The 26,386-nt window shown below is 39.7% G+C and overlaps 1 protein-coding gene and 2 long non-coding RNA genes across 3 annotated transcripts; 1 reads left to right on the forward strand and 2 right to left on the reverse strand.

The window, feature by feature from the left end:
• The first annotated feature begins 13,682 nt into the window (after nt 1-13,682).
• LOC116189398 lies at nt 13,683-15,223 on the forward strand. The gene is made up of 2 exons (XR_004152395.1): nt 13,683-13,915; nt 14,337-15,223. It is a non-coding gene; the product is annotated as an uncharacterized LOC116189398 (long non-coding RNA).
• Nucleotides 14,470-15,640, reverse strand: LOC116189397. Its single transcript, XM_031519050.1, has 2 exons — nt 15,231-15,640; nt 14,470-15,115 (listed from the first exon to the last, which is right to left on the reverse strand). The coding sequence occupies exons 1-2, from the start codon at nt 15,493-15,495 to the stop codon at nt 14,700-14,702; spliced, it is 681 nt and encodes a 226-aa protein (XP_031374910.1). The 5' UTR covers nt 15,496-15,640; the 3' UTR covers nt 14,470-14,699.
• A 2,194-nt stretch (nt 15,641-17,834) lies between these two features.
• LOC116187348 lies at nt 17,835-19,125 on the reverse strand. The gene is made up of 2 exons (XR_004152033.1): nt 18,848-19,125; nt 17,835-18,316 (listed from the first exon to the last, which is right to left on the reverse strand). It is a non-coding gene; the product is annotated as an uncharacterized LOC116187348 (long non-coding RNA).
• Between the last annotated feature and the right edge of the window lie 7,261 nt (nt 19,126-26,386).

Consider the following 26,386-nt stretch of genomic DNA (forward strand, 5'->3'; position numbering starts at 1 on the left):
TTAGGGCAGTTTTCAGGGAGAAAATTGGACAATGGCCCGGTAGTGTTATGAACACCGTCTAAGTAGATGGAGGTTATCGACTGGAGTAGAGTTATCCTCGTGCATTATCGTTCGTCTAGGTACAACAGTTGGGGGATAGGAGATAGATCAATAGAGAATCTTACTGAGTTTGTCTGCCTACTATTATTGTTAAATCCAGGTACAGCAGTTGGGTAAGGTATGTGCTAGATCTTGAAGGGAAACACAGTGTGAGGCTTCTTCCGTTCGTCCATGTATGTCTTAGATCTTGATCTTGAGAGAAGCTGGGTAGGAGAATTAGAAACGACTTAACATCTTCAAACCACTAGGCTAATGGTTCTATAGAGCTCTAGAGACTTCGTCTAGGATTAGATTGGAATACCGAAAAGGTAAGGAACTGATATGCTGTTTGAATATCTTGATAAATATTTGAGAGACTGGAAGGTTTATTGTTTTTGAAATATGGGTTTGTTCAAAATGACTCCCTCTCATGCATGTGGCTCTTATAGCCAAAAAACCGATAAGTTTGCTTCTCTCCATAAAAAACTCGATAATCTAAAACCTAAATTAAATGCCCAGAAAACATCCTCTGAATCGGGGAGATCCACTCTGATTAGGATAATTAGGGGATTTAAGATAGATTTCGATAACCTTAGGAAGGATTTCCTAGGAACCCATAATGATGACAAGAGAAGGTGGCTCTTCGAGTCCTTCTCTGAAGAACTAATCAAGTCTCACATTCAGGATAGTTGGACGGCATTCATGCTAAAAAACTCCACAAATATCCTGTTTTGGGATTGGTTCAAAAACCATTTTGTACCTGAAAGAATGGTATGTGTAACTTAGAAAACCATAAAATGGGATCTTGCTAACGCAAACCCGGTTGAGTCAACACATCCGCCCTTAGGTACCCTCAAAATAACCCATCAAAAAGAGGAGATCAAAGCTTCTCCTTTCAAAAAGAAAGTGGATGATTCACTAGCCCCCAAAGATATTAAAAACATCTTTGAACAAAATAATTTCACAAACCAGTGTCTTTCCACCATAGGTTCCCAATTGGATAGGATAGAACAAGAAGTCACCAAGCCTGTAACCAACCAAGTAGGGACCTCTAGTCGTCTGAACCTACCAAAACCTGTACTCATGGAATCTCTCAGAAAACCTCCTTTTAAACCCCATAAGATCCCAGTCTCTAGGAAGAAAGAGTTTAATCAGGAGCTAGAAAGAAAAATAAAAAATATAAATCTTCGGGAAGAATCCACATCCAAGAGTCTGCCAAAAATGATCGTCCTAGACACTCCTTTGTCAGGAATAGAGCCTGGAACACCATTAAAAGTAGCCAAACATAAGACACAAGAGTCTGAAGGCTCAAATGTCAACGCCATTGATAAATCTGGAAATTTTGACAAAATAGTATGGCAGGAACCCCAAAAACCCTACTACACTACCATAAGTGCACCAGACCTAGTGCTAGAAGAAAAACCTAGCATTGTCCAAAATAGGTATAGTGCCAATGCCATCTATGAGTGGAACATAGACGGGCAGTCCGAATATAACATTCTGAGCGTCCTACAGCAAATGACGATGGTGTCAAATGCCTACAAGACCCAGACCCAATTGTCTGACCCAGTCATAGCACACTTACTAATAGCTGGGTTCACTAGTCAACTGAAGGGATGGTAGGATAACTACCTATCACCCTTTCAACAAAATGAAATCCTGACCAGCGTCAAGACTGATGAAATAGGTGAGATCATATGGGATTCAAACAATGAGGATATCCCTGATGCCGTAGCAACCCTAGTCTTTGTCATCTCCCAACATTTCGTAGGAGACCCTTTCTCACCTCAAAGACAAAAACCTAGAGTTGCTCTCAAATCTAAAATGCAAAAGACTGTCTGATTTCAGACAGTACAAAGATACCTTCCTCACTAGGGTCATGTCTAGGGAGGATTGTAACCAGCCGTTTTGGAAAGAAAAATTCTTAGCAGGTTTGCCAACCTTGTTAGGAGAACAAGTCCGAAACGAAATCAAATCCATAAATCATGGCCAGATACCTTACAAAGAACTGAGTTATGGAGAGCTCATTAGCTTCATCCATAAAGAAGGTATCCGAATGTGTACTCAGCACAAACTTCAAAAACAATTGAAGAAAGAAAAGGCCCAGACTAGGAAAGAGCTTGGCAATTTCTGCCAGCAATTCGATCCCTCTTTTCAAGTCGACAAAAAGGTCGAAAAAACCAAAACCTGCAGTGGGGACTGCAACAGAAAACATAAGCCCAAACATTTCCATAAAAAATCTAGGTTTCCCTCAAAAGCACAAACCACTGACAAGAGTGAGAAAAAATTCAGCTCCTCTTACAAGTGTTTCAAGTGCGGGAAAACTGGCCATACCCAGAGGTATTGTTAACTCAACAAAAAGATTCATCAACTGGAAATTGATGAAGAAACCAAAAATCAGGTCTGCAACCTGTTGATAGAGTCTGATGACTCTGAGGCAGGATCCTCAACAGAGGATGAAGATGGCCTGCAAATGGATGAACTTGATTGGTCATCCGATGAAAAATCGATAAATGTCTTAACAAAAGATCAGGAATTCCTGCTAGAAATAGAAGACCAAATCCATAACCCCTTGTTAAGAAAACAATATCTCGAAAAGTTGAAACAGGGCACTCTCGAAGGAGAGATCAAAATCCCTAATTACAACCTCTCTGAAATCCTTAAAAGGCACGACAAGAAACGAGCTCATAAAACCTCGTTTGATGCTCAAAAGGAAGTCGAAATCCTCAGGAGTGAAATTGATTGTCTCAAGTTTGAGACATAACAACATTCCATGATAATTGGTCGATTGGAAGAGCTCATTATTGAGGCATCAAAACCCTCAGCCTGCTCTGACAAGGTCCTCATGAACCAGGATAAAAACCCATATGAAAGTCTGGCCCTGGACCAAACAAAAAAGGACCAGCATGAAACTCTAACCATGATAGGGAAACCTTCTCCTAACAGATGGTTGATCAAAATCACCCTAGTCATAAACCATAATCTGCTTATTGATGCAACTGCTCTGTTCGACACAGGCGCAGATGAAAACTGCATCAATGAACAAATCATTCCTCCCAGATTCTATGAAAAAACAACTGAATCACTTTCTTCGGTTAGTGGTACCAAACTTGACATCAAATATAAGTTGAGTGAGGTAGAAGTTGAACAGAATAGAGTCCGGTACAAAACGTCATTCTTGCTAGTAAAAAACCTTAACCATAAGGTTATACTAGGCACCCCATTCATCCAGCTTTTAAAACCGTTCCTTGTCACCTCATCTGGCATAGAAACGCATAAGCTTGGAAACAAAATAAAATTCCATTTCATCTCTGATAAATGTATTTACAAAACAGACTAATTCATTCTATGCAGGAAATGGCCATGGAATCCGCTCAAGAATGGTTACACCAATGGCTGTTTGAACTATTGCATGATGACAGTCTTGAAAAAATACAAAATGATATACAGGACGGGGAAACAGACTCTATGGATCGTATCTGTACTTCATATATCCATAACATCTGTGCCCTCATCGATCATCCTGTATCCCATGTTCTTTGTGCCTATTTTGACAGGCATTGCAAGAGTCTTCCTCGTTGCAATAAAAAATCCTGTTTTTTGCATATTAATTCCACTTTAAAAACCCGGGAAGATTATGAGCTAGTTATTGGCCATTATCTCTACCAGGAACCAGTGGTGGTTGATTTAAACATAAACTTGCCATAACCCTTGTTCATGTCTACATACAGGAACATGGAACTCCCTTGGTTTGACCAGGCTTGCGAAGGCTCCTCTTCTAGGAGCAAAACACATAAACATCAGAATCTGCCTCTACCTCCAAAGAAGCGGTTCTGCATAAAGTCTAGCCTCACGGCTTGGCAGCCTGACCCCAGGCAACAACTCATCTTGGATGACTTATGGGCTTCCATAAAGAATCCTCAAAAGGGTGAGGAATCCATAGACGCATTGGTACTCCATATGGAGGAACAAAGCAACAGCAAAGCATCCTTGCAGCAGGAACATTGTCTGAAAATCGATTCGCTGCAACAAGAGCTATCCCTCCAAAAAGCTCAGACTCAAGCTTTCCTCCAGAATAGGTTAGTTGAGTTCGATAAATTCAAAGAGCACTTTGCAGAAATGCAAAGAGAAAACCATGCTCTAAAAAAGAAATTAAAAAAGAGTGAAAAAATGAGAGGTGTTCTAGAAAAAGAAAATGAAGGCTCCAAAAAAGAAATCGAGAGCCTTTGTGCGGAAAGAATAGAAGTCTTAGAGTTTTCTGAGTCCTGCCTCAGAGAAAAAGACGCTCTTGAAAAAGAAAATAAAAAATTAAAGCAGGAACTGGAGTCATCTTTAGCTCCATCGATAAGTCGGTTACAGGTTCCCCCCATCGGAAGTGTGACTGAAAAATTGTTTTCCAAAAAACCCATTGAGGTAACTCTCAGTGGCATTTTTCCCCAAGCAGGAGAAATCATGTTTCTTTCAAAACTTCCTGATGACATTGTCTTAAAAATTTCTGAGATAAGCCTTCAGGATTTTACTACTAATATGATTTCCTTTTTCAAAAGACTCCTTCAGTTTTGTGCTTGCACACAAAAAGGAATTGACTGATGGTTCTGGAATTGGGAAAGAAAAAACCATTTTCAAAATGATTTTCCACAACCTTGCGACCAACACAATGAGGACGATGCTTTTGAAAGGGCTGATATCTTACTCATGGATGGTTGCAGGCATATCCTGGAATTCCCGATCCCTAGGATAAGTTTTTATGTTTTCCCTTTAAAAGATAAATTTTATAATCACCATTTCGATTTTTGTGATCTTCTGAAATACGGAGTCCTCAAATCCATAATTTTAAAACCAGAGGATGAACATCGACCAGAGTATCAATCCCTTTTTGGGGATAATGCTTGGGACCTGATTAAGAAGTCCTTACGACGATCGTCCAGCCTCTTCATCAGCATTGAATCCTCTCCTCCAAAGTGGATTTCCCCCATAAAAGTCCAACCAGCTATCCATTACGTTTTCATCTCTCCGGTAAGTTCAAGAAGCATTCTCACTCCGGAGGCAAAGTTTTGGGCAGCAAATGGACAAATCACTACACAGATTAGCAAATGGCGAGCTTGGGTTCAGGTCAACGAATGGCACTGGCGTAAATACCCATAGCATATTCTCCAGTTCTCAGGTAATTGCCAGAGGGTTTTCCTACATATCTCTCTCATCGACAAGCCAATCCAACCAGGGTTCAACACCCGTCATGATTTCTGGCTTGATAAGATCGAAGAAGAGTTTTTATTGGATTCCCAGATTGCCCATCGACAATACTAATTGCTAGCCTCTATATCCGAAAGCGTCCGCCCACTGTTTCAAGGCACGTGGATCATTACCGGACAAAAAACCTTTCGACATTAAAGGCTATGCCCCACATTATCAGCGCAATCTCCGGAAGCGTCCCACTACTACTCACAGTGATACCATAACGGACAAAAAACCTTTCGGCGAGCGTGCCCGACATAAAACAGCAATCTGTCACTATTTGCTACAAAAAAGGTCACTGTAGCTACAGTTTTTCCACTGAGCTCAACAGTTCCCCGCATGTGAGTGTACAGTTCAAAGTTGCACAGCGACAAGGCATCCACCATTGCCTATAAGAGGGGTCTCCTTCCATCATCGGAGGACACCACTCATCCACCACAACACTCTCTTTCTCTCTTATTCTTCTTCTCATATGTAAACATCCGGTTCCCAGAACCCGGATCCTCCAACCCCCATTCTGTGTATAAGTTCCAGTGTAAGCATGGGTTGAGTTCTTTCAAACTCTTCCCCTTTTTTTTTCTTTTTCATGTCTTCTTCTGTTTTCTTGAACATCATGTACTCCCTTCAGCCCATCATGAGCTAAGTTTCTGAATAAATCTTCCATGTTGATCTTATATTTATGTTGATATTCTCAGCATATCAGATCCTTATCCTTCCAGTATTCCATGGTTATCCCTTACGATAGATCTTGGGTATATATATATACCCAAGATCTATCCCCACCTAGTCTTGGCTTTGATACCATTTTAACCCAGAGACCTATCCGTAGGGGACAACCATGGAATACAAGAAGAACATGGATCTGATATGCATAGACTGTCAAGATAAATATGAGATCGACATGGAAGATTTATTCAAACACTTAGCCCATGATGGGCTGAAGGGAGTACATGAGTTTGAAACAAACAAAAGAAGAAAGCATTAAAATAAAAAGGAAAGAGTCTGTAAGGACTCAATCCATGCTTACACTGGAACTTACACACAGAAAGGGGGTTGGAGGATCCGGGTTATGGGAGCCGGATGTTTACATATGGGAAGAGATAAGAGAGGAAGAGAGGAAGAGTGAATTATGTGTTGCGGATGTGTGTCTCCCCCCTCGATGCTGGAGGAAGAGCACTCTTATAGACAGTGGTGGATGCCTTGTCGCTGTGCAGCTTTACACTGTGCACTCACATGCGGGGTACTGTCGAGCTCAGTGGAAGAACTGTAGCTACAGTGCCTTTTTTGTCGAAAAAGGTGACAGGAGGCTGCTTTATGTCGGGCACGCTCGCCGAAAGGTTTTTTGTCCGTTATGGGACCACTGTGAGTAGTGGTGGGACACTTCCGGAGATTGCGCTGATTATGTCGGGGCATAGCCTTTTGAGCCGAAAGGTTTTTTGTCTGGTAATGATCCACGTGTCTGAAGCAGTGGGCGGACGCTCTCGGTTGCTGGGGGCTAGATGCCGTATTGGCGGTGATCACGCTGAGCTTCTAGCAAGAACTCCTCTTCGAACTTGTCAATCAGGAAAGCATGTCTTGTGCTGAACCCTGGTTGAGCTGGTAAGTCGAGGAGAGAGATATGCAGGAAAACTCTTTGGCAGTTACCTGAGAACTGGAGAACATGCTCTGGGTATTTACGCCAGTGCCATTCGTTTACCTGAACCCAGGCTCGCCAATCGCTGATCTGGTTTGTTATCGTTCCTTCTGCTGGCCAGAACTTTACCTCCGGAGTGAGAATGCTCCTCGAACTTACCGGAGAGATAAAAATGTAATGGATAGCAGGTTGGACTTTTATGGGGGAGATCCATTCCGGTGGAGAGGATTCTATGCTGATGAAGAGGCTGGACGATCTTCGCAGGGATCTTTTGATTAATCCCCAAGCATTTTCTCCGAAAAGAGACTGATACTCCGGTCGATGCTCATCCTCTGGTCTCAGAATTATGGATTTGAGAACTCCATATTTCAAGAGATCACAAAAATCAAAATGGTGATTATAAAATTTATCTTTTAAGGGGAAAACATAAAAACTTATCCTGGGGATTGAGATTTCCAGGATATGCCTGCAACCATTCATGAATAGGATGTCAGTTCTTTCAAAATCATCATCTTCCTCGTGTTGGTCACAGGGTTTTGGAAAATCATTTTGAAAATGGTTTTTTCTTTCCCAATTCCAAAACCATCCGTCAATTCCTCTTTGTGAGCATGCACAGAAATGAAGGAGTTTTTTGAAAAAGGAAATGGTGGTTGTAGTAAAATCCTGGAGACTTGTCTCAGAAATTTTTAAGACGATATCTTCAGGAAGTTTTGAAAGGAACAGGATTTCTCCTGCTCGGGGGAAGACGCCACTGAGAGTTACTTCAAGGGGTTTTTCCCAAAACAGTTTTTAAGTCTGGCTTCTGATGGGGAGAATCACAGACTGATTTATCGATGGAGTTGATATGGACTCCAAATCCTGCTTTAATTTTTTATTTTCATTATCAAGAGCGTCTTTTTCTCTGAGGCAGGACTCAGAAAACTCTAAGACTTTTATTCTTTCCGCACAGAGGCTTTCTATTTCTTTTTTGAAGCCTTCATTTTCTTTTTCAAGAATACCTCTCCTTTTTTCGCTCTTTTTCAATTTTTCATTAGAGCATGATTTTCTCTTTGCATTTCTGCAAAGTGCTCTGTGAAATTATCGAACTCTACTAACCTGTCTTGGAGGAAAGCTTGAGTCTGGGATTTTTGGAGGGATAGCTCTTGCTGCAGCAAATCGATTTTCAGGCAAAGTTCCTGCTGCAAGGACTCTTTGCTGTTGCTTTGTTCCTCCATGTGGAGAACCAATGCATTTATGGATTCCTCACCCTTTTGAGGATGCTTTACGGAGGACCATAAATCATCCGAGATGAGTTGTTGCCTGTGGTCAGGCCGCCAAGCCGTGAGGCCGGACTTTATGCAGAATCGCTTTTTGGGGGGCAGATCCTGGTGTTTATGGGTTTTGTTCCTGGAGGAGGAACTTTTATCGACCTGGTCAAACCAGGGGTGATCCATGTTCCTGTATACAGACATGAAACAATGGTTATGGCAGATTAATGTTTAAATGGACTCTTACAGGAGCCTGTAAAGCCAGGTGGCCTATGAATAGCTCATAGTCCTCCCGGGTTTTTAAAGTGGAGTTGATGTGCTGAAAACAAGGTTTTGTATTGCAACGAGGGATTTGCTTGCAATGCTTGTTAAAATAGGCACACAACACATGGGATACAGGATGATCGATGAGGGCACAGATTTTGTGGATGTATGAAGTGAATATACGATCCATAGAGTCTGTTTCCCCGTCCTGTATATCCTTTTGGATTTTCTCAAGACTTTCGTCTTGCCACAGTTCTAACAGCCAATGGTGTAACCACTCTTGAGCAGACTCCACAGCCATTTCCTGCGCAAAATACATCAGTCTATCTTGTAAATGCATTTGTCAGAGACAAAACAGAATTTTATTTTGTTTCCAAGCCTGTGCGTCTCAATGCCAGATGTTGTGACAAGAAACGGTTTTAAAAGCTGGATGAATGGGGTTCCTAGTATGACCTCATGATTAAGGTTTTTGACTAGGAGGAATGATGTTTTGTACCGGACTCTATTTTGTTCAACTTCTACTTCGCTCAACTTGTGCTGGATGTCGAGCTTAGTACCACTGACCGAAGAAAGTGATTCAATTGTTTTTTCATAGAATCTAGCAGGAATGAGTTGTTCACGAATGCAGTTTTCGTCTGCACCTGTGTCAAACAGAGCAGTTGCATCAATAAACAAATTATGGGTTATGACAAGCTTGATTTTGATCAACCACCTATTAGGGGAAGGTTCTACTAACATGGTTAAGGCTTTCTGCTGGTCATTTTTTTGTTGGTCCAGGGCCAGAGTGTCCTCTGGGTTTTTGTCCTGGTTCATGAGGACTTGTCTAGAGTTCCCTGCCTCTGCAACGAACTCTTCGAGACGTCCAATTATGGTGGAGTGCTGCTGTTGTTCAAATCTGAGACAAGCAAGCTCACTCCTGAGATTATCGATTTCTTTTTGGGCATCAAACGAGATTATGTGAGCTCGTTTTTTGCCATGTCTCTTCAGAATTTCTGATAAGTTATAATTAGGGGTTTTTGTCTCGGCTTCGAGAGTGCCCTGATTTAACTTCTCAAGGTATTGTGTTCTTAACAAAGGGTTTTGGATTTCTCCTGCTATTTCAAGCAGGAATTCTTGGTCCTTAGTTAAGACATTTATCGATTTTGACTCTGACGACTGTTCATCAGTCGACCAGTCAAGTTCATCCATCTGCAGACTCTCCTCGCTGGCAGTCGAGAAGTCCGTTTCAGAGTCGGATAACTCTGTCAACAGATTGCAGATTTGATCTTTTATGTCATCATCAATCGCCAGTTGATGAATCTTTTTATTGAGGTAACAATACCTCTGGGTATGGCCAGTTTTCCCGCACCTGAAACACTTAAAGGGGGAGATGGACTTTCCCTTATCCTTTTCAGTGACATGTGGTTTTGGGGGAATCCTAGATTTTTATGGAAATGTTTGGGCTTATGTTTTCTGCTGCAGTCCCCACTGCAGGTTATGGGTTTATCGGCCTTTTTGTCAACCTGGAAAGAGGGATCGAATTGTTGGCAGAAACTGCCAAGCTCTTTCTTGGTCTGGGCCTTTTCTTTTTTCAATTGTTTTTGGAGTCTGTGCTGAGTACACATTCGGATACCTTCCTTATGGATGAAGCTGATGAGTTCTCCATAACTCAGTTCTTTGTAAGGTATCTGGCCATGATTTATTGTTTTGATTTCGTTTCGGACTTGTTCTCCTAACAAGGTTGGCAGATCTGCTAAGAATTTTTCTTTCCAAAACGGCTGGTTGCAATCCTCCCTAGACATGACCCTAGTGAGGAAGGTGTCTTTGTACTGTCTGAAATCAGACAGCCTTTTGCATTTTAGGTTTGACAGCAGCTCTAGGTTTTTGTCTTTGAGGTGAGAGGGGTCTCCTACAAAGTGTTGGGAGATGGCAAAGACTAGAGTTGCTACGGCGTCAGGGATGTCTTCGTTGTTAGCATCCCAGATGATCTCACCAGATTCATCTGTCTTGACGCTGGTCAGGATTTCATTTTGTTGGAAGGGAGAAAGGTAGTTGTCCCACCATCCCTTCAATTGGCCTGTGAACCCTGCTATGAGCATGTGTGCTATGGCTGGGTCCGACAATCGGGTCTGGGTCTTGTAAGCATTTGACACCATCGTCATTTGCTGTAAGACACTGAGTATGTTATATTCAGACTGCCCATCTATGTTCCACTCATAAATGGCATTGGCACTATACCTATTCTGGACAATGTTGGGTTTTTCTTCCAAAACTAGGTCTGGTGCACTTATGGTAGTGTAGTAAGGTTTCTGGGGTTCCTTCCACACTAATGCTTCTAAATCTCCAGAGTTATGTATGGCGTTGACGACATTCGAGCCCTGAGACTCTTGTGTCTTGATTTTTGTTGCTCTTAATGGGGTTCCTGGCTCTTTTTCAGAAAGAGGAGTTTCCGGGATAACCATTTTTTGCAAGCTTATGGATGGGGAATTTTCATGGAGATTTATGGATTTTAATCTTCTCTCTATTTCCTGTCTAAACTCCTGTTTCCTAGAGATAGGAATTTCATGTGGTTTAAAGGGAGGTTTTTTGAGAGACTCTATGGCTACAGGTTTCAATTGGTTCGACTGACTAGAGGTCCCTACCTGGTTGACAACAGGTCTGGTGACTTCTTGTTCTATCCTATCCAATTGGGAACCTATGGTATGGAGACACTGGTTTGTGAAATTATTTTGTTCAAAGATGTTTTTTATGTCTTTGGGTTCCAGTGAATTGTCCACTTTTACTTTGAAGGGAGAGGCCTTGACCTCTGCTTTTTGATGGATTATTTGGATGGTTCCTAAAGGTGGGTGTGTGGACTCAACCGGGTCTGCATTCGCAAGATCCCACTTTATGGTTTTCTGAGTCACGCATACCATTCTTTTAGGTGCGAAATGATTTTCAAACCAATCCCAAAATAGGATATTGTTGGAGTTTTTTAGCACGAATGCTGTCCATTCTACCCTGATATGAGATTTGGTATATTCTTCGGAGAATGTCTCGTGGAGCCATCTCCTTTTATGGTCATTATGGGGTCCTAGGAAATCACTCCTAAGCTTATCGTAATCTATCTCAAATTTCTCGACTATTGTGTCTACCCTAGGGACACCTGACACAGACAGTGCTATTTGAGATCTACATTCAGCTAATTTTTGGTTTATTCTATCCTGAAAAGAATCTTTTTTGTTGATAGAATAATTATCGTTTATGTGATGAGAACCTAAGCATGCATGTGGAGGAAAATTTTTAAAAAGACCCATATTTTTTAAAAGCAATAAACCTTCCAGTCTATCAGACATTTATCAAGACTTTCTATACTTTTGCATATCAGTTCCCTATCCTTAAGGTATTCCATACCTATCCTAGACGAAAGCTCTACAGATCTAATAGAACCATTAGCCTAGAAGGTAGTTCAAAGATGCTATACCGTATCAGATACTCCTACCCAGCTTCTCTCAAGATCAAGATCGGATCTAAGACGTACCTTATTGGCAGAAATCCCACCTCACACAGTGTTTCCCTGCAGCATACCTTAAACATACCTTGCCCAACTGCTGTACATGGTTTTAACAATAATAGTAGACAGACAAACTCAGCATGACTCTCTATAGATCTATCTCCTATCCCAACTGCTGTACCTAGACGAACGATAATGCAAAGGATAACTCTACTCCAGTCGATAACCTCCATCTATTTTGACGGTGCTCGTAACACTACCGGGATTCTTTCCAATTTTTCCTCTGAAGACTGCCCTAACCGTCGGGACTTACAAAACGAGGACACCTTAGGACTTCCCCCCGGGTTACTACAAACGGTGAATGTGTAGGGTCCATTAGAGCGACTGGATGGACATTAGAGCCTATTGCATTACTTCTTATGCTAGCATCAGTTCATTGTGATGTTGGATCTAGACTTCTACAGAGTCCTGCGCTATGGCTGCCTAATTACTATGTTTACCAGCTTCAGTTCATTGTATAGGATATGCAAGAATACACTATTGGGAGAACGCTACATGAGTTTCTACCAGCCATGAAGGCGGTCCTAGATGATATGACCTACGAGATCTACATGGATCTAAGTAACTTGAACGGAATATACATCCTATCCCCACCTAGTCTTGGCTCTGATACCATTTCTTCTTATAACCGCATACCAAATTATATCTCAGAAAATCAATACTAGGTATAATTTGCTTTGTGTTGACTGTTCATCTAAATTAATAATGAACCTGCAAGTATGCAACGGCAATTTCTCTGAACTGCTTCATGCATGTATTATGTATATATTTAATTTATCTTATATTTTACTAAAAATTAGGTTGGAAAAATGAGTCCTCGGCGCAATTCCCCAACATTTTCGGTTGAATAATATCTTTAGTTCTTTAATTGTTGCTTATATATGATAAATTCTTCTTCGTAAATGTGGAAACATTTTTCAAGTATTTCTTCCCCTTTCCATTGATTTTACGTCTCCAAGACGTTGTTTTGACTCTACAAAACCGCGTGAGGTTGGAGTTTTAAGAGCCACAAAAACAAATCCCACGAAGCTGTTACCTTGTAAATGTTGCACCTAATACTTTCTCCATAGGTCCTCTTGACTTACGAGAAAATTTACATGTGTAATGTGATATGCATAGATATAATTAAATGACACCTATATAAATGACGAGTATATATTGCAGTGACAAATGCTCTCAATCTTATTTTTATTTGCGAACACTATTGCTGGTCAGTCAGAATCAGGTGCTGGAATGGGCCTCTGCCCATGGGCCTCATGGAACTCAAATCAAATGATCCAAGCCTCAAAGACCAAACAGTTCTCTGGCCCGAAATTAAGCCCAAACGTGTAATTAATTTCGCACAGAGGGCGGCCGAGCGGTTCTATTTTGCCAAATTGCACGAGAGGAGGACTGTTGATTTTATTCGAAATCCATCCCTGATCTTTCCATTATCTTGCAAATGAGACCATAAAGAGTAAACCCCCATTTGATTTCATAATTTAATTTTAAAATTTTAACTTTAATTTTAACCCACTCATTACACAACAAAAATCAATAATACAATTATTACTTTTTTATTTTTTAAAATTTTTTAATCATTTAATTCAATTTTTAATAATAAATTCTCTCAATTATTCATTATTTTTCACATTTTTTCTCATAATTCAACACCACAATCACTACAAATCAATTAAAATCAAAATTTAACTTTTAACTCAACTCTGAAATAAAACATATTTCATGTACGCCCCATTTCTTGCTCTGGGTTCCTAGATTTCTGCGACCCTCATAGACATCCGCCCCAAATCGGAAGGGTTCACAGAGTCCTACAAGCTTTTACATAGAATTTGGGTGGGTCTTTGATTCTTGCCCGTCATGAAGGTGACAGTGGTGTCCCGCGGTGGGAGAGAAGTCATCAAGGGAGGGTTCAACCTCAATGACTCGGTACCCTCTCACTTCCTTCGCTGCCTGCAGATCTACTTTCGGTTCTATCACTGTTGTTGTCTGTTTGTTTGCCTGTCTGGTTCTTTCGGATTTGAGCTGAATGAAAATGAGATTCGGTCGGGAAGATGATGTCTTTCAGATCTCGATCTGGCCCGAAGCTCAGCCTCGGAGTTAGGGTGCAGTCCGTTGTGAGGAGCTTTCTAAAGTTTTCATTTTCCTTCTTCATATTTCTGTCACGAAGCAAGTTTGAGCAGTGAACCCCAACAACTGCGGAAGCCTTTCAACTTGAGGGCAATGCCCAGATAATCTTTAGAATTTTTAGAATGAATGCCCTGCTTGATATCAATATGTTTCAAGTTATCGGTGCCCGGAATTTCATATGGCTCACATTATCGTGCATGTAATCTGTTCTGATTTGCAGTACGGTAGCAGATCTGCAGGAGGCAATACATAAGCGAAGTGAGTTTTTCTATTTACACATTCACTTTTGGCTAGAAACGGATCAATCGTCATTCACTGAGAGTTTAAAGCTTCCATTCAATCTCATGAATAGCATTAAATATTTTTGATCTGATGGTCTGGAATTCATTTGCTCAATGAGATCGAGTGATCTCTGGCTACCATTTGTTAGTGCTGTTGATAGTTTGATGTGAGGAACATTTTATTTTGTCGTGTTAGCTAGTCAGAGCTCCTGCTATTCGATGAAGGAAGCCCCTAAATGAAACTCATGTTCATGTCCAGTAAGGTTTGCGTGAATCCTATTCCAGAAATGTCCAGGGCAATATTAAGGTGATTCCAAATCATTTCTATCAGAACTCCTCCTCCGTTTCAGGACGATATGTATATTGTCATCGTCGTCCAACTGCTCCAAGGCCTCAATCACCATTTCTGTGTAGCAGTGCACATGGATGCGGTTCTTGCCCTCTGTCAACCTGTATGACCAACAGTAGAAATCTGTCGGGCCATACTTGGATGCTTCCTCAGGCCGCTTCTTGCCACACCACACACAGCTATGTCTTTCCCCCGTCTGGAGCTCAAGGGGCACGCGGCTGTTGGTGTTGAATGTGGCGAGCTCAGCACAGCATGGGTGCATGTTCAAGTCCTTGTTTTCCGTGGTCTGAGCGTGATAGCTGTAATGCCTGATCGGCATCCCGCACACCAGACAGTTCTTGGCCCATTTCTTATTTTCGGAATTCCTCCCTGTTTTTCATTTCAAACTTATAATGTTAGGTTTGGGAAAGGAAACACAAAAGGAAAGGTAAAACGAAGCACCAAGCAAAACCAGTGAATTATTGATACAGATTCAGACGACAACCTCTCCGTGGATTATCAAAAAGCGTGAAAACGGGGCTTGTGCTGAATATGTTGTTGGGCCCAGGGCCAAGTTCGATTTCATCAGCAAGTCGAATGCAGTCTATGTGACGATCCTTGCCGCAGTGATCGCACCGATATCTTCCAGTATCGTAACTTTTGACCCTGCAAACCTCGCATTTGAATGCCGCCTTGTATTTCTTCAACTCAAACCTGCAGCGGCGGTTAGCGGCTGGTTTTGCATCCGGGCCAGTAACAACAGCAGCCATACCTCCCAAATGGAAATTTATCGAGAAAAGAAACGATGGCAAACTCTTTAGGGAATTTGTTTGGTTGAACCAAGCTTCGGCCGGAAGAAACTTAATTGGCCTCCGTAAGAAGGAATAAGGATTGTGAATTTATGGAGAGAAAAACTGTGGTTGCACAAGGAGGAGAGGAGAACCCTCTTTAATATATATAGCGCAGATGCATATGCATGCAGTTGTATGAAATTTATGGGCAAACACAAATGGATTGTGGAAAAGCAGAGGAAATTTACGTTGCATTACATTGCAGGGCATTGGATTGCAGGCACTCTCTCTACGCGTGGATTTCTCTCTGCATTAGTTGGTAAAATATGTACGTAGCATAGAACCGGCCGGTGAAATTAGTACTTTTCAACGGTCATTTAATATTGGGGTTTGGTATATGTCTCCATCCAACTAAGACCAGGAAGTCCTACCACGGGGATGTCCCGCCCATACATTTTCTCCCTTCTATTTATTAATTTGTAGACCCATAAGACTCCTTTATGAATAAAAAAATACTATAAAATTATAATATATATATATATATGTAAACGGTGCATTTTCGAAAAAATACGAGGAAAATGAAGGCAATGTTGATAGAAATTGTATGGAAATAACAGCCCTGATCGTTTGACAATGGGGATAGATAACTACTCCCAATTTTCCAAACACTTTTTCGATCAACGCGTATACACGGCCAAATGACCCCATGACCTAGCAATTTACATATGCATGTATATATATGTGTGTTAATATATGCATATATGTGTAGGTAGAAATGGTGAAGTAGGCAACGGCATTTGATAAGGAGGAAAGTACTGCGGAATTTCTTGCATATGAGTTCCAAATGTAAAATAAAATTGTACAACAAGAAAAGAAGTAGACTGTCAACGTAGGTTGGTTCAAGTAGTTTAGCTCTTATTCTTTTTGAAAAAGATTTTGAGTTCGAATCTTTTGAATGAAGAAAATTTATTGTAAAAGATTTTTAATTCTTAGTGAGCCAATCTAGCTCAAACAGAATTAATTGGGATCCACCGAATTTTCGGATGCCATAATGCACACTAACAAAAAAAAAGTATAATAAAATGGCAAAAACAAGGAAAATATGAAATCTCCAGACTGCATGATGACGGGCATGACTAGGCACAAGCACGGGTGTTGGCGGGCACGTCCATGGGCGGGCCTCAGGCACGGGAATGGGCGTTCATTAGCTTGTCCATGGGCATAACTTGGGCATGTCCACAAGCGTGAATTCGGATTTCAGGGGAGTAAAATCCGGATTTTTCGCATCACGGGCTTATCTCGACTGCCGGGGGATACACATGGGTGTTCATTGGGGGTTGAAATCCGGACTGGGGTTCTCAAATTTGGATTTTGGGCATCCCCGAGTCATGTGGTGCAAACTTCTCCGAGCATAACTCGGGCACATCCACAAGCGTGACGGGCACATCCAGGGTCATGACTTGGCCACATCCACGGGCATGTCCTGGGCACATCCATGGGCGTGAGTCGAACATGTCCACAGACATGACCGAGGCACGGGCACATCCATGGACGTGATTTAGGCACATCAACCAGCGTCAAATCCGAATTTTGGGGTTTGAAATCCATATTGGGGATCTGAAATCCGGATTTTGGGTGTGTCGAGGACGTCTGTCGACTCTCAGGGACGTTTCTGGCGCTCACTGGGCGCTGAAATCCGAATTTTTGGGTGCTCAAATCCGCACATGAATATTTTGTTTGATTTCACAATCTGAATTTAAAATTTTAACTTTAACTCTACTCACTACACAACAAAAGTGAACAATACAATTATTACGTTTCATTTTTCTTCAACTTTTTTAACCATTCAATTCAATTTTTAATAATAAATTCTTTTAACTATTCATTATTTTTTCTATAATTCAACAATACAATCATTATTTTTTTTCAACTATTCATTACTTTTTTACCATTTTTCTCATAATTTAACAACACGATCATTACAAACCAATTAAAATTAAAACTCAACTATAAAACCAAACACATTCGAAATATGCAATCCTGCATGAAATAATGCCACAAACTCTAGAATAGAGTACTTCTCAGTGTTATCAAAACCGAACCGGACATTGAACCGGTCGAGGCATGGGTTCATGGGTTTATGGGTTCAACCGGGGGTTCGATGGGTCGGACCTCACGTTTAATTATAAAATAAATAAATAAATATTATTTTTTTAAAATAATATAAAATACAAAAAAATAGTAATATACATTAGATAATAATTAATATGATGTGTCAAAAAAATACAAGAAAAAAATTATTTGCATCTGATTGTAAATGACTCATCGAAAAGAACTGATAGTCATTTGACATTGAAGTCACAGCTAACCAAAAAAAAATTTGAAGTCCCAAACTGGTTTCAACATCGGTAGCACAGAAAGGGTAGTTAGCTTCATGGAGCCAGCAGAGAAATAATCCATATATGGAGAATGAACAAGTAACAACATTCGACAGCTAGTATAATTTCACTAAAGTGCATAGAACAGCAAGTTCACATGATAACTACCTCATCTAAAATTCAAGCACGACATGTCACAATAGCTTATTGCCGTGCTTACCAAGGTTCTTATCCAGTGTCTTTGTGAACTGGTTAAGAGTAGGTGGGACCTTCAACCTCTGCTTCAGAATCCAACTCTTCCTCTGGATTTGAACAGTCTTGGGGAATTTGACAAATCGGGTCAAGTTCCTCTTTGGAGGCAGAGCCCCTCCAATTCCAAATTGCATTGGCCTTTTTTCAAACAAGGGATTCGTCACCTTCTCCTGAAATAAACGACAAATTCATTAGACAAGCAAGCCAAAGTTTTGAAACAACCCCGGTAATGGCTTCCACTTTGAGCGGATGATCATTCTACAAGAATCACCTAAATTGAAGATCATGCATCCATGCCACATTCCTATAGCAGTAGCGAATGATAGAGTATGCACGTTTCCATGACAAACTATCCCCACAAACAAAAATCGAGACTTCAGATTCTCTAAAGCAATTTCTTTTACCAAGTTCAAGTTCTAACTCGACAAGCAGTCGTTAACAACCAACATTATGCATGAACGTATCGGAATTCCTATCACTTCACAGAACATTCCGCTTAGCATCTACATATGATCTAGCCAAATGATAACCAACTGCTTGTCCTATTAACAGCAACTCTAATTTTGTATAAGTAACTACAATTCCCCGCTAATTTCTTTGCAAAGCATGACAGTAAACTTACCTACTTCTTCTTAGCAGCAAAAGAATAAGCAGATTCAGCAGACTTGTCGAAAATCGAGGATAGAGGGGAGGATGGTTACCGGTTGATTGAAGAACAACGAGTGAGATTGAGGAAACTCGTCTAGACTCTGCCTGTCGAAGGAGAAGAGGAATTAACTGTGCTCAAGCTCGAAGGAGAAGAGCCGATTGAAGTCACTGAAGATGAATCCGATGAAGAGGAGTCAGTGATTGAGCTCGAAGATGAAGAGGAATCAGATGAAGAGGAGCTCGAAGATGGAGATTGAGTCACCGAGCTGGAACTGGAAGTCAAAGGTGAAGAGCAAACTGAGCTAGGGTTTCCTTCCAGGTCCAATTAGGCCGATTTCGATTCGGGTCAAGAGATTCGGGTTGGGTTTTCTTTAAAAATTCAGAACCCATCCAACTGGCCGGTTCGAATGGGTTCGATGGGTTTATCAAAAAACCGACCGATTTTTTGAATTTACCAATTTTTTTTGCATTTTCGGTTTTTAATAGAACCGGACCGGTCATAGGTCCGGTTCTGATAACAATGGTACTTCTACACAATATAATTGTTTAAATCTAATTATAACTTTTTTAAATAATTTTTTGCCTCTTCGCGATAGTAATTTTAATATGTAGTTTAAACAAATTTCAAAAGTGTTATGATCCCGTAAGTAGCACAGGCACAACATCAAGTTTATATATAGCAAAATTTACCTCGTTCGAATTTGAGTTAATTGGAACTCCTCGTGGTTTTCTAATATTAAACGGTCTATATTGGATATATATATTTATATATATTATTAGTAAATATATATGCACGTTCATATTCATATTATATATGTAATATAATTTTTTCAATACGCAGAGTTAGATGTGATCGCGTGATGTGTCTCTCAATCATAAGGAGGTTTGTCATGCATATAATATATACCATATCTTTTGTTTAAGGATATGATATATGCTGTGACCCGGTCAATTCATGTTGTAGGGTTGGTTTGTTTGTTTGCTTGTTTAAATCTCATAAAGAAGACAAATGGATCAGATCTCGGCGACATTAACGGCACCAGTCTCCGCTCCAATTTCTCTGCAATTGTCTACCCTCTGTGTCTGATCTGTTTTGGTCTTCCTGTATGTATACAATGATTCCCAGGTGATAATGGCATGGGTGGCCCCCCTTACTATGCGGTCACGGTATAATTATCATTATAATGTTATATGCAAGTATAGTAACGCAAGAAGTCTGCGTCATGCTGGTGTGGTAAAGTCTCCGCCGCTTTCCCTTCTTCACGTCTCCATGAGTCAAGTCCATGACGACGTCTTTTGACCCTAAATATTAAGTATTAGGAATAAATTGAACCCCTAATCGATGTGACCAAAAATAAAACTTAATTATATGTTAAGGGAAACTGTTTCGACGTCGGAGTCATTAACTAAATCGCAGATCCTACCTTTAGTAACTTCCCTTTTCCTTTGGTTCAACTTGCATATAATATTGAAACAAATATTCGGTGAGTATCACATAATCACTTGGCTGTGTAACACCAAATCATGATATTTGTAAGTGAAAAATTATCACCACAATGAGCTCATAAATTTCTATTTATAAGTATTTTGATTAGTTGTTACTCATTCAAAATGAATGAGTAATTTTTAACCGATATTTTCTTATGACTTCAAGGGAAGCCAAAGTATTGGAAGGCAGTGGTCATTCCCAAAAGTCTTGAAAAAGATAAAGAATAATTGCACACAAAATCAACCGAGATTTCATTGGAAAATTCTCAATCTCTCATATTGGCAACCATCCCGCCTAATACTTATTTAATCTACAGCTCAATAGATACAAGCGCTCTTACAGTATTTGTAATATCAATTTATTCAATTATATCACCTAAAAAATTTAATATGAAAAAACCCCTATTGCTTTTATTTACCTTAATTAATGAAAGTGCTGAATAAAATATAAAAAAAATGATAAATAAGATAACTTACAAGACGGGTAAAAACCTACAAAATGTTGCAGTGCCGTTGTCTTCTTGTAGTTTTTGTTATAACTTTATAAAGATAGATTGTGACTTGTGAGAGAAAACATGTATGGAATGACTCGAAGAAATATGTGAAATTAATTCTCAATGAGAATTGCTTCGAGTCAGGAGTCTAATACTTCAAACGGGATACGAATCAGAGTTCGTACGAAGGAATAATAATCAGTCAAAATTTATTGTGCAGCTAGCAAATGACTTGGTGCCGCAGCGTTATAATTCAAGTGCTGTAGCACCAAAGTTGCTATTGATTTTCAGATCAGTCGATGTCGCAGCACCGAAATCGATGTTGCGGCACAGCGGTGGTTACCATGTTTCAGTTTAGTCGGCGCTGCAACACCAATGCAACACGACGGCGATTACCATTTAAAAGTTGCAAACATTGGCTGTAAGGACATCATCATTCGAAAGAACATGACTACTCTTATTATAAATAAACTTATGAGGGATGAACATACATAATAACAACACATCAAACACATTTTCTCCCCTCATTGTCTATGTTCTTCTTCTCCCCAGTGCCCTTAGGAGAAGTCTCAATGAGAGATCTCTGCTCTTGTTGCACGAAGATCTCAGTGGTCATGTTATATCCTAGAGGTGATATTGCAATTAAGGTTATCGTGACAAACTCTTCGTATTGGGGGGCAATAATCATCTTAAGAAAAGTAATCTTCACGCCTTTGACCACACTTTCCGATCTACTCTCCGACCCTCTTCTTCAACAGTTTTAACAACACATATACGTATATACACTGTCCATATGCATTTTGATAATAAGCTGATGCTAGAGAGTAGGAGTAGGTCATCATGAAGTCTAGGTCAACTCGGCACCGAGTAGACATCGCGTGTTGTGATGCCATGTCCAACACATCACACTATTCGGTTTTTTTTTTAAATACTGTCGTCCTCTTGATTGGTATTTCTTATCAAGTTGAAATGGTTCATGTTTAAATTTCTTTAATGAAAAATCACATTTTGCTTAAAAGATTCAATACTATAATGGATAGGCTAAAAATTTTCGGTACGACCCATAGGGACATTAATGAAAGTTTACATTTTACTTAAATAGGAAATTTATTTTCGTTTAAAATACTTTTTATGAACCAACCAGCACTTAAGTTACAAACATAAGATAATGCTCCTCATTAGATCAATCAATGATCATTTTGGAGCAGAAAGCACAAACAAAGGAATTTACTGTCTCCAATCAGCCGAGACCAACCAATCCGATCAGTATTGATCATCAGATCAGGTCTACCAAATTCTGGGTTAATCCTAACCCAGCAGCCACCAGGGCAATATCGAAGGCTCCCTTCAGTGTGTCTTCCCATCCAGTTCCATCTGTACTCCTCTTCCGCCTCAGGACGATGCGTGTCGGAGGAAAGTCTTTTGTCCTTTCTCCCATGAATTAAAGCCTTCCACGCATAGTGATTAGAATCGTGATTCGAATAGTAAAATCTTATAATTTTACAATTCAAGGGGTGACTAGCGATTCCGATTTCATGCCAGGTAGAATCACGGTTGAATCGCGATTTGAATCATAAACAGATTCTACGAATCTGGTTTCAACCCAGAGTTGTATGCCCCCCTCTCTCCCTCCTCATCTCTCTCATTGTGCGACAGTATTGCTCATTGATTCTCTCATTTTATGAAAAGTTTGAAACCTGTTTTTTGGCTGTAAGTGATAGGGACCTGGAAAGTTTCTAGAACTGCTTCGAATTGGATTCTAGCCGATTCCTGATTGCCGTCTGGTTTAAGATGACTTAGGTTGGAATTTTTTTCGACTTTTTTAAGTGTAGAGAAAGATGATTTCAAGAAGGAACAGACCAAGAAGAAGTTAGGGAGGAAAAGTAGCTTCGCTTATAGGATCCGTGACCACGGTACTATATCAATTTTCACTGGAGGTTATTATAATAGGAGCGCTCTCTTGTGAAGACTAAGTACCATCAGATTTTGACGAATGAAGTAAGAAACAGCAAGATTTATCATTTGATATTTACTACTACTATTTCTGATATGGGATTTGGTATATATCTATATATGTTATTTTTTTAATTACAGGTAAAATCTTACGATTCACGATTCGATTCTACGATTCACGATTCAATTCTACGATTCACGATTCCACAACCCTCGATCGATTCTAGGTAGAATCGCGATTTTAACCACATTGCTTCCACATTATAATATGTCTCCTGGTTATCATACAATGCTCTTCCAATTTTCGATCGCACCCACCCCCCCCCCCTCCCTCCCACCCATAAATTGATCGTATTCACGGGGCGACTGCTACTAATTATAGCCGCACTCCTCCTCCCCAAGGACGCATCATCCTTCGGACCAGTAACAGTATAAACTTTTCACATTATAATAATTATAGTACGAATTTTTTTTATTAATCTAAAAATGTATAAACTTTTCACATTATAATAATTATAGTACGAATTTTTTTTATTAATCTAAAAATGTATAAACTTTTCATTTGATAACAATTCTAACACGGTGTCAACTTTTCCGTTAATTTGGACAGAAATTGCTGACGAGTAGGTCGAGTGGGACCCACCATATTTTCTTTATAATAAAATTATTTCAGAAATTAACAAAAGAAATTTAAAAAGAAAAAAAAAGGCAAAAAACAAAATCGGAGAGGAGGGGCAGTGGGAGCCTCCTCAACTGTCACCATTCCCCTTAATTGGAGTTGCTGGCAACCACAAAGGACGCCACTCGACCTATACTTCAGCAATTTCTGTCCAAATTAATGAAAAAGTTGACTCCGTACTAGAATTATTTTCAAATTGAAAGCCTGTATATGTTTTTTATTAAGGAAAAAAGTCCATGCTAAAATTATTAAAATGTGAAATGTGTGTATTTTTTTTTTTTGTTATTAACTCTATATATGACAATGACAGGTCCTGGAGTGCATATATTTGAGGATTCATAAAGATTAACGTGTATATATACTTTTAATACGTATACACATAAAGGTTTCTCTTGTAATTAACAAGTAGTAAAGAAAGCACTATTGTAATGATAATTCATAATTAAGGTCCACGTTTATGAGATTTTTATCATATTCTATCTATCCAACGCATTCTTTTTTTTTCCCGGTGCAAAGGGGCTAAACGTCCGCTACAATGAAAAGAAATTAAGTTACACAAAGGCATGGTAAGGAGGCCTCAGAATCTATCCAACGCATTCACCATGTTTTATTACGTACAGCATCTAAAATGCAGTGCCCTCTCTTTACATACATATATAGGAGTTATCACCAACCATCTCCCCGTCAAAATATCTGCCATTTTCCTTATTATAATTAATTATATCGTAAAATGTTTCTCTAATAAGCAGTATTATCATAATCGGACTTGACGTTGAACCGGAAAGAGCATGAGTTCATGGGTTTACGGGTTCAACCGGGAGTTCGATGGGTCGGACCGCAAGTTTAATTAAAATTAAAATTAAAATTTTATTTATATCATTAAGAAAATTGATATTTAACATAATTATTCAATGACTATAAAGCTTTTAAAGTCGAGTACGTAGACCAAACAAGAAGCATGGCTTGTGTGATTAGTGAGTGGTGCATTAATGGTGGGTAGTGGGAGGTCAAGAGTTTGACTCTTGCCTCAAACATCTTAATTTTGAACATTTTCAAACACAAAAAGCAAAGCCACAAAATCCATTAAACCGGCTGGTTCAAAGGGATTTTGCTTAAAAATCGACAGATTTCTTGGGTTTAACGGTTTAATCCTGTATATCTGGTTTTATTGAGAACCGGACCAGTGAGGATGCCGATTTCCAATCGAACCGATCGAACCGGCCGGTTCGGTCCGGTTCTGATAACAATGCTAATAAGCTCTTTTCTGCAAAAACCTGTATTTTATTTCTTTGTGGGAACGTTGATAGCGAATCTCACCATTCAACAACTCGGTGAGTCAGCATGCCCTATATGGCGACGAATTCGATATCCAGGGGGGTCCACCTCCGATGCTTTTACCATATGTGGCAAACTTTCACGGAATAGGCCGTGGAAGACCCATCTGATTGGACTGGACCCAAGTTGCAAATCCGGCCATTCAGTAATTTCACTTACGTGGCACCTTCTTCCCAATGTTTATAAATTATAATTTTTATCACCAACCCTCTGCACATCTTAAAACATAATTAATTAGGATTAATTTAATGATATCCAACTCACCGAAGACACGGCCTTTCCGCGTGACCCTCTAGAACCGCCACGAAAGATTTTACAATTTGACCCGCGCTGCTATCTCAGCACCACCGCACCATCACCGAATGGGTCAAAAGTCAACAAGCCCTATGCTATGTTTTTTTTTTTGATAAATTGCCCTATGCTATGTTAAGTTCAGTTCGATGTTTTCAGTTGTTTTTTTTTTTGTCAGGGGGTTCCACCTCTCATGCTTTTACCATTATATGGCAAACTTTCACCGAATGGGCCGTCGGAGAAGAAGACCAACTAGGTTAGGGTTCTGGCGCTGCCAGGAACTCTCTGGAACTGGAAGACTCATTTGATTGGGCTAGACCGAAGTTGCAAATCCGACCATTCTGTAATTTCACTTACGTGGCGCTTTCTCTCCGATTTTTATATATTATAATTGATTTTTTTTATGATTTTGTTTTCATGTTGTAGTTCATACGATTGGCTCATAATTTTCTTTACTCTCTGTTCAATGTTGGATTGAAATTAACTAAATAAATAAAAGTATCACGTAAAACTAAAAATTTTATTTTGATCTAACTTTCTTTTTTCCATTTTCACCCGTCTCACCATCACCGAATAGCTAAATGCCAACATGCCCTACGTTATGTTAAGTTTCAGTTCGATTTTTGCTCAGTAGGACGCCCGGGGGGGGGGTCTTTACTATATATGGCAAACTTTCACGGAATGGGCTGTGGAAGAAGAAGACCAACTAGCTTAGGGTTCTAGCGCTGCCTGGAACTTTTTGGAACTGGAATGCCCATTAAAATTGGGCTGGACCAAAGTTGCAAATCCGACCATTCTGTAATTTCACTTACGTGACACTTTCTCCTGTATGCCCGCAAATTTTTATATATTATAATTGATTTTTTTTTTATGATTTTGTTTTCATGTCCTATTCCATACAATTGGCTCATAATTTTCTTTGCTCTCTGTTCAATTCAATGTTGAATTGAAATTAACTAAATAAATAAAAATATAATCTATAGTATCACGTAAAACCAAAACTTTTATTTTGATATAACTTTCTTCTTCCATTTTCACCTGTATCATTTTAGTTTCATTATTTAATAACCATTATATTAAGAGTAAAATAGTAAATTCTATATATTAGCCGCTACTCACCGACCTCTTTCTCACTCTCTCTCTGCTTCTCTGGCAGTTCCCTTCGACAACCAAAATCAAGAGACACGTTCTCCAATTTGCGGACATGGCAGGCAAATGGATTAGGTGGCAAACAATGGCACACCATGTCATTGGATGATTTAAAATAATAAAATGTAAGAAATTATCAAAAAGAGAGTGTCGCGTAATAGCGCACACTCTCGTCTGGTCACTAAGAGATTCAAGATTCGTTA

The sequence above is a fragment of the Punica granatum genome, chromosome 8 (genome assembly GCF_007655135.1).
Source record: "Punica granatum isolate Tunisia-2019 chromosome 8, ASM765513v2, whole genome shotgun sequence".
NCBI classification, from domain to species: Eukaryota; Viridiplantae; Streptophyta; class Magnoliopsida; order Myrtales; family Lythraceae; genus Punica; species Punica granatum.